The 9415-nt window shown below is 36.6% G+C and overlaps 1 protein-coding gene across 4 annotated transcripts; it reads right to left on the bottom strand.

The window, feature by feature from the left end:
- Nucleotides 5053-9078, bottom strand: LOC107647327 (DNA cross-link repair protein SNM1). 4 transcript variants are annotated; one of them, XM_021104834.1, is made up of 10 exons: nt 8887-8983; nt 8473-8712; nt 8243-8387; nt 7689-7823; nt 7531-7597; nt 7307-7384; nt 7155-7207; nt 6811-7044; nt 5914-6730; nt 5053-5454 (listed from the first exon to the last, which is right to left on the bottom strand). In XM_021104834.1, the coding sequence occupies exons 1-8, from the start codon at nt 8967-8969 to the stop codon at nt 6946-6948; spliced, it is 900 nt and encodes a 299-aa protein (XP_020960493.1). In that variant the 5' UTR covers nt 8970-8983; the 3' UTR covers nt 5053-5454; nt 5914-6730; nt 6811-6945. The 4 variants fall into 4 exon arrangements, with proteins under 4 accessions (XP_020960493.1, XP_020960494.1, XP_020960495.1 ...); XM_021104835.1 differs by having other exon boundaries at nt 5914-7044; nt 8473-8623; nt 8887-9078; XM_021104836.1 differs by having other exon boundaries at nt 5914-7044; nt 8473-8623; nt 8876-9077.

Here is a 9415-nt window from a genome sequence, read left to right as displayed (position 1 = left end):
GGAGTGTATACTAATATTTTGTAATTAAAATTAATATTTAATATAAATTTTTTAATATTATAAATTTTATATTTTACTTCTTCTCGAAAGTTTTCGGTCACACCTATTTTTATAGATCGATGCCCTAGAACTCTTCACATTACACAAGGCACACCCTGAGAATCACAAGTATATTTTTCTTAATTTTTTATGATTGTTATTATTCTCACACCAAAATTCTTGCCCTTTTTTTTTGGACATGGGTAAAATCTAAAACCCAAATCTCCTCTTACATTTTTCGCCCCAAACTCATTCATTCCTCCCTCTCTACTACACATGCAGCATCCTCTCTTACCTAAAATTAGCCTCTTATGAAAAAAAAAAAAAAACATAGGTCATAAAGAGGCATCTAAAGTCACAAAGCTTTCTAAACGACCGCGAAGTTGCACAAAATATCGGTTTCAATACAACTTAATTTGACTTTGCTAATGGAAATAGAGTTGTTGCTTCACTTTCCGTTCCGATCTGGTGTTGTTGATTCTCTCCAGATTCGGCGCTATTACTTCTATCCCTTTTGGCCAAATTTAGATAGAATCGACAGCACCGGATGAGAACGAAAAGTGAAGCAACAACTCTATTTTTATTAGCAAAGTTAAATTAAGTTGTATTAGAACCAGTATTTTGTGCAACCTTGCCATCATTCAGAAAGCTTGGTGACTTTAGATGCCTCTTTATTGCCGATGTTTTCTTTTTTTATGAGAGGCTGATTTTGGGTGAGGAAGGATATTGCATGTGTAGTAGAGAGGGAGGAATGAATGAGTTTGGGGTAGAAAATGTAAGAGGAGATTCGGATTTTAGATTTTACCCATATCTAAAAAAAAAGCAAGAATTTTGGTGTGAGAATAATAACAATCATAAAAAATTAAGATTTTGGTGTGAAAATAATAACAATCATAAAAAATTAAGAAAAATATACTTGTGATAATCAGTATATGCCTTGTGTAATGTGAAGGGTTCTAGGGCATCAATCTATAGAAATAGGTGTGACCGAAAACTTTCGAGAAGAAGTAAAATATAAAATTCATAATATTAAAAAATTTATATTAAAATATTAATTTTAATTACAAAATATTAGTATACATTTATTTTAATAAAAACATCATAAATGATAGATAGATATTAAAGAATAATAACAATAATGGACCAACACAAGTTAAAAAATAAAATAAGAATAAATTACCATTTGTACCCATAAAAGATACTGACACGGACAAATGTACTCATATAAGAATAAAACGACAATTATAACCACGGAAGATAGTTTCCGTGTGTCAAGAGTACCCTAACAGATCAATTGCGTAATTTAAGTCCGGGTACTGTTGGCATACGAAGCCCATCTTCCGTAGTTACAATTGTCGTTTTGTTCTTACATTAGTGTATTTGTCAGCGTTTATATCTTTCATGGGTACAAATGATAATTTATTTAATAAAATAATATAAATAATTAATAATATACAAATGGTAGAATTACAAAACTTTAAAATTAGTTTTTATCATTTAATTTATATTTTTTGTTTTTATTAATTTATTTATTTCGATTTTTTTAATTCAAAACCATCATAGTAAGCATGCTCTTCTATTTTATTATCATTGTTATTATTTTTATGATTTCAGTTGGTCTAAGAACGTGGGTTTTAATCTCTTTCTTTTTTGTCATAATGGGTTCTAATCTTAAATTTGTGACACCAAAATTCTAATTTTTCTAGTGATTACAAATATTAGCCATAATACCCAATGTCCCAATCACAACAAAAAAACCTGGCCAATCCATCAAAAAGACCCAAAAGATTAACTAACATAATAACAATGTCGTCATTAACTTAAAAAAAATTAATGTCATTAACTTCATCTAATCCCACAGAAGAGAGACATGACATAATACAATCTCCTGCAGCACCTCAGAAGCTGTCTCTTCTTCTCAGAAAATAAGGGACACGCGTGATGTAATTGTGCATTCCACGTAATTTAATCAGCTGATGAAAATTATGTTCTTCATCACGATAGCATTCACCAATTAATAATACTGTTTAATAAATAATAGATTAATATTTATGATTTTTTAATAATTTATTATTATGTTTTAAGATAATAATAATAATACTGTTTAGTTGTTGTTGCTAATTATTTTTTTTTGAACAAATTATTAACCGATATTATTTAGAATTTAATAATTATCATTTTTCTTTTTGCAGGTTATCAGAAATTTGTTGCTCAGAAAATTGGATCCGCTAGATACCTTTAACGAGGTAGCTGCAGCGACATTGGTATTGACTGGATTTCAGCACGTTTCGCGAGTAGGCGAAATGAGAGGTCATTCTGCACTACTGAGTGCTTTGGTGGAACGCTGGAGGCCGGAGACTCACACATTTCATCTTCCGGTCGGTGAAGTGACGGTGATGCTGGAAGATGTGAGCTATATTCTTGGTCACCCGATTAATGAGGAGGCCGTTACAGGTAGATCAGATAGCAGCCACGAGTTTTTGGTGGAGAACTGCATTGCGTGTTTTGGTCGGGAGCCCGGTCCGGACGATCACGTGTTCGGGAAGCTACATATTGCTTGGGTCCGGCGGTGCAGAGACAGCGAGCCTTGTGATACTCAGGAGTCCCTCGAGCGGTACGTCCGGGCGCACATTTTCTGCGTGCTCGGAACAATTGTGTTTCCGGATAAGTCGACTGTTTCACTGAACTCGAAGTTTCTACCGCTACTTCGAGATTTCCACCGGATTTCAGGGTATAGTTAGGGGGCAGCAAATCTGGCACACCTATACAGATCGTTGTGTCGTGCATCACGATACAACTGCAAGGAAATGGATGGCCCACTGATACTACTTTTTGTTTGGGCGTGGGAGCGTATGCCGTTCCTGGCACCTATACCCCGCGATCAACTCGGCGATGTTGGTATTCCACTAGCGCGACGGTATTGGCTTTTATCGTTATTGTTATTATTATTATTTTGTTCTTCTTATTAATATTGTTATTCTGTTTTCGTTAGGTGGAGTCATTGGCGCCGACATACGAGAAATATACAGCGGTCTACTGCGCATTTTAGGCGAGGACTCGACGACATGGGAGTTGACGACGTAAGTTGTACCATTAATGTCCAAAGTTTTTATTCAGAAGAATAGTTTTTCTAACCGGTCTCTTGGTAACTATTGTGCAGTTTATATGGCGACCATATATGGGAGTGGGGATTCTGGATGTCCTCGCTCCCCATTTGGTTCTATGCTCCACCCAGTCGCCTCTAGTGTCATTCGAGTGCATAGAATGGCACCCGACAGACCGGGTCAGACGACAGTTCGGGATGCAGCAGCTACCACCAGGCCCCGCGTTCGACCTTAGTTATGATCACTGCAAGCGGTTGACAGGAGCACAAAACCATGAGTGGGGACGGATTTACATTCAATGGGTTAACAGATGGACAGTTGACCGCTACAACACATTGCAGCTAGGTGAGGAGATTATTGACTTCCATCCTCTCCCAGTGTATTACGACTGGTACACGCAGCAGTATGGGATTCACCTCCGACTGTCAGATAGAGTTCCAGGCGAACAGGTTGGCGCCGATGAACCACAGCAGCAACAGGAAGAACCAGCTGGCCCTCACCAGGAAGTCCCACCTCATGAGCAACAGGAACAGGTATCGCTATTAATTCCTAGTATTATGATTATTAGGTTTATAAATTGTAATCAGTAATTACTATTAATTGTATTTAAATGTTAATTAGATGCCGGCATATGAGCGTCCCGGCGTACGAGCACCGGGTTCAGATGTCGGCATATGCCCAGCAGTTTCAGGACCCGGCATATGCCCAGTAGTTTCAGGATCCAGCATATGCCCAGTAGTGGCCGGCATATCAGCAGCAGGCAGCATATATATCGGAACCACAGCCGCCTCAGGCAGCTGAGCCTTACATACCACATTCTGGTAATTCCAGTCGAGGGCCATTTTAGTCCGTTGGGGTTATCTGACACCATCCGCATAAAAGACGAAACACCAAACGGGGTGCTGCCTTGCAATCGCATTCGCTTCATTTTGCACCTCCGAATTGCCTGTCAAGTCTCTGTCATCGTTTTCGTCATCGACTTCATAGTTAGCTTCGAACTCCTCTTCACTGTCATTATTATCTTCTTCCCAATCTATATCCCCGAGCTCATCAACATTGACCTCCTCGCCGACCGCGCCCGATCTTGACTGCTGTTCAAATTCAACGTACAACTCTATCATCGGCACGTGAAATCGGGTTTGTTGATAAATACAGAACATCTGCTGCATACTGGCATCGTCAGTGATGGGCATTAATTGAAATTAGCCCACTAAATACTTGCACAGGACTTCTGTATAAAAGGTTGCTCACCCTTTTCAAAATGTGGCTTTGAATGTTATTACAAAGCCCATTTTGCAACTCGACAAAGCTCATAGTACATGGAATAGCAAATGACAACGGACATTTACAAACAAAAGTCACTCCTTCATGTGTGTTTGGTATAACTTCACCGTTATAATATACTCGCAAATTTACAATATTTTTCATAACTTCAACCTCACCTACTCTTATTGTTTTGACACACCTAAAAAGAAGAGTATGATGAGTAGAATGGGAGTGAGGCCATTTGGGCGAGGAGTGCCTCGTATTTATAGGCAAACTCCTTCGTTAAAATATTTTTTTCTCAACAAACGCAATCTGTGTTTTTAATTTTTCAAAAAAGTGATCTGACAACGCAAAAATGCAGCCTGTGTTTTGCGTTTACCAAAAAAAAAAGGCTGACCCTCGGTACAAAACGCAATCTGCGTTTTGTTATCACGAAAAAAAAAATTAACCCATCACAAAATGCAGGCCGAGTTTGGGTTAAAAAAATAAAAAAAATTTTGAAAAAGTAAAACACAGCCCACCTTTGTTCCCTTTGCTGAACAAAAACAAAAAAACAAAAACAGGCCGAAAGTAAAACGCAGGTAACGTTTTACACCTGACACTAACACTGTAGCAGAAAAAATTTTGTCCATGCATCCATTACATTGAACAACACCAAACTTTATTCCATATCAAAAAAAATGAGCCAAAAATTGCACGACCATTGCATCCATTACATTGAACAACACTAAGCTTTGTTCCATATCAAAAAAATGAGCCAAAAATTGCTAGATCATTATTTTTGTCTTCGAATTATTTTTTTAATCAAATTAAACCTTAAAAGATTTAACATCAATCATGTTGGTCCTTTCGATTTTTTGGCTAACCGTTTCCGTCAATGGCAGTACACGTGGGGCGTTAACTGTCTCATTCTTCATTTTTGTCTCGATGCTCAAATTCCCCAAAGCACATAGCGAACCCAGTGCCTCACCTCTGAATCCAAAAGTAAAGACTCAAGATCAGGAAAATCTGCCAATTTGAAAGTACGATGCTTCAAAGCAAGAACCTGCAACCATTAAACATGTACATTGAAATTAGCTTACTTCAAATCCAAAACAACTCATAATCCTTCACTTGAAGAGTTACATGCATACAAAAAGTTAACTTTATCAAAAGTTAACATATTTGCCATATTTAGAATATTTAACTCCTCACAATCCTTTAATCTTGTTTTTTATAGAGTACCATAGCACCTTGCTACCTCTTTAAAACTCAAAATTTGCATACATAATAAAGCTAGCAGTATTGAAAGAAGTTACCACCTTTCGACTAATGATTTGCAGTAATCTATCTCAAAAAAAAATAAAAAAAAAAAAACCATTAACATGATAGAAAAATTTTAATTTTCAGGATTAGTTAAGTTTAAATTATCATTTCACATTAGAAACCAATCCGAGGGCTAATTCAATTTCATTTAAAACCCTAGCTTCCAAAACCTTCAGACCAAAAAGCAGCTTTAAGTCACCTTGAAATGCCGTAACCAAAAGAATCTTCGCCGAAATCCTTGAGAACTATTTCGACAGCGGTGGCGCCGGCGTGAGGCTGTTCTCAACAAGCTCCTTGACGACGGAGGAGAGGTCGAGGATGACTTGGCCAGCGCAGATCCTGTGCACGACAGACTTCCCTACAGGCTCGATGAGTTGCGGTTCATCCGCCATTGATGACGATGTTCCAGTTGCATGAAGCTCCTTTAACATTTTGGGGATGGATTAATGTCTCCGTGGATTTTAGGGATTAGGGCTTATAAAATAGAGTCAGGGACTATTTTAACATAATATAGTGAATATATCTTATCAGTTTTCATTTTGACACACAGCTGATAACACACATATCAGTTAACGTCTCACGTGTATTGTCGTTGTTAGCCTAAAAACGGAAGGACAAACGTGTGATGTTAAATCTTTCAAGAACTAATTTGATTAGAAAAATTATTTGGGAACAAAAATAAACGATCGTGTAATCTTTCGAAGATCAATTTGACCATTAACCCCAAAAACAATACAATCAAATGACCGGTAATGTAAATACCCCACTTTACAACCAGAAATGGCTATTGTGGCTGTAACAAAGCCATAAGGAACCTAACTAATATTACTTGTACAAAATAAAATTAAAATTAAAAAATTGCGATAAATAGTAGGAATCTTGGCGGGAATCTGCATTCAAGTTGTGACCTCCAACTAGGTACCAACTATGATTCTTCAATAAAATGGGCAAGTGCTTCGCACAAGACAAATATCAGAACGCATGACATTTCATCCTATATTTTCATCATATAAGTCCTGCAGGACGATATTCTTTCAAGCAGACAAACAAAAGGTGTTGCGGCAATTAGATCAAACATGTTATCGTGATGGCTAACCTTCCAAAAGAATCCATGTATCGCCTTCTGCAGATTGCAATAGATGTCGAATCCCCCTGCGAATTCCATCTTCATTAAATGGGTATCTCTTATTACAATCCCAAATTTCTTGAAAGGGAGAGAAGACGTTAACGGTTAACCCTTCAACCAGTCTCGGAAGTAAGATTGCATCTTTTCTCGAGTAGCCGCATTTCCGACATTCACAGTTGGAACTATTTTATCAGGCCTCAAAAACTGTGGAACAGTAAGATAAATTCACTTACACAAATAAGACATAAAATACAGAATTTCATAGATACCATTAGATAATTTATCAAACATGTAGCAACGAAAGAAGTTTGGACCTGAACAAAACCTCGCAGTTCTGTGAAGCTGGAGTGCTCACTGTAGGGAACACCTAGAAAAAGGCATGTGGCAGTTCATTAGCATGGATTTCAAGTTATTGTATTCTATATGAAGGTTGGCTGTTCAATTGCAGCACAGCAGCTCATGTTACCATATATTGTGATATTTCCTTTGGAAATAGGTTTAATTAGTTCTAGATCATTGCGAATCTTTTCGCTGAAAGTCCAACCTAATAAAATTACCAAAAAAGGAATGGGAAAAAGTCAATACCATTATTAATTTATTATAATTAAAGTGAAATGAGTTTAATACATACTGATAATGCAAAATATTGACCTCAATTACAAAACATTTGCAACAAAAGATGGGTAATACCTGTTGGACGAAATGCCAATACTGCTGTGTATTTTTCCTTGTAGGTCTTCATGTAATCCTTTAAAGACTAATGTAACAAGGAAACATGGATGGTGAATCATAAGATGATAAATATACTGAGACTTTAGATATTAAAACATGACAATACAAAATCAAACCTCCAATCTGAGAGATGACATGGGAAGAACATGGAGAAATGTGTTATTTCCATTAATACACAGACTATCAGAAAGCTCAGACCAACCAAAAGCCAGCAAAATTTTCCTTCTTGAAGCATTTGCATAAATTTTTACCTGCATCAATACATTGGTTGAATGGATCATTCAGTCCATGAGTAAGGTACCCTGGTTATTGAAAGCTTCAACTAAGTTAATTTAGAGTAGAAAAATTCAAAAACTCCTGAGCAGGGACCTCACATTCCTAATGCAAATAAAATTGGTTGTCCATAAAGGGTGGCAACTTGAACAAACAATGTATACAGCATCGGAAAAAGATCAAAGAGAGTGGAAGCTTCAAAACTTTCACTAGATATTAGATACTATACTACTATAGATTGTCACAAAGCCATTAGCTGATCAATTCACAAACGAATATATGTTGCAAATTTACTGTGACATCATGTCAACAAAAACAAAAAATTGATAAGAATAGGACACAAATGGACATCACTCAATAGTTGAGACATAAATCTACTGGGGAAAATTCCACATACCCCAAGAGCCTTAGAAATTGCAAGATATACACACTCTTTGCCAATACTATACGCTCCAACAACCACCAAAGTTTTGGGATGCACTTTAAGTTGGTTCTTTGTAACTTTGACAACATAATTGAGTACGTCTTCCTTGGAAGGGAAACTGCACAAGAAAATCATCACTAAGGATCATAACAGCAACGATCATATATAATAACAACAAAATTTTAACAAGATCAATGTCTTACTTGTACTTTGGGTTGCAATATGTAGTGTCTAAGTAAAGGACATTCACATGTTGATTTACAAGAGTATGGTAAGCTTGCATTTGTTTACAAGCTCTAAAGTCTCCGGTATGCAAATAACATTGCCCGTTTGAGAGGCCAAAGTGAATCAACGCTGCACCGGGGCAATGATTAGCTTCCAACAAAGTCACTTTGACACCACAAATCACATATTCAACATTAAATTCCAAAGGGAGGATGTACCTATGACAACAAATTTAAATTGAATCACTCAATAGAAAAGAAAATTTAAAACCTCTATCAGATGTTCCTTTAAATTTTTTTCCCCTGTTTATATAAGTGAGCAACCTATAAATACCAAATAGAGTTCACGCGAAAAAAATTATGAAGGTTTCCAAGTTCTTACAAGGGATTTACCGAGAGACACATTTGAACAAGCCTGCCTGTAAGAGGAGAGCAATAAATGGGGCCATGTGACCATTTCTTGCTAAGGCCACCATAATGATCGGAATGGAAGTGACTAAGAAAGTATGCAGAGCACCCTTCAATACACCCATAACGGAATGCATCAACAGTGAAGCTTGTCCCTGCATTGATAAAAAATAATCTACATTTAGAACATCCATAGACACTGCTACAATGTTAGTTTCTCATAGCAAAAACGAAAACAATTCAATATTGTAACAGTTGCCAAACTAAATTAGTTTCATCACCAACATTGAAAGTAACCACATCACAGTTCTTAAGACATATTATCATCCTATTATAACCAAAGAACAGATTAGGCAAAGAACACACAATAACCTACCACACATGATGCATTATGCATTCAATTAAAAAAATGCTTCGGTAATCAAACAAATACAGGCCAATTGAAGAAGCTATAAGTTGTTGAATTCAATAACAAAAACCAAAAAACGAACGAAAAAAAAAAAAAAAACAGGGG

This window comes from Arachis ipaensis, chromosome B06 (assembly GCF_000816755.2).
Source record: "Arachis ipaensis cultivar K30076 chromosome B06, Araip1.1, whole genome shotgun sequence".
In the NCBI taxonomy this organism is placed as follows: Eukaryota; Viridiplantae; Streptophyta; class Magnoliopsida; order Fabales; family Fabaceae; genus Arachis; species Arachis ipaensis.
Note: the sequence above shows the minus strand (reverse complement) of the source record. Positions and strands in the feature narration are given on the sequence as shown.

Bases quoted from the DNA above. Each gene is read 5' to 3' on its own strand.
- LOC107647327 (XM_021104837.1), bottom strand. From the start codon at position 8,969: ATGGTGGCCTTAGCAAGAAATGGTCACATGGCCCCATTTATTGCTCTC. The intron at 8,388-8,472 runs GTAAGACATTGA...TTTCTTGTGCAG, and splicing joins TATTGCAACCCAAAGTACAA to TTTCCCTTCCAAGGAAGACG. The intron at 7,385-7,530 runs GTATTACCCATC...TAATTTTATTAG, and splicing joins ATTGGCATTTCGTCCAACAG to GTTGGACTTTCAGCGAAAAG.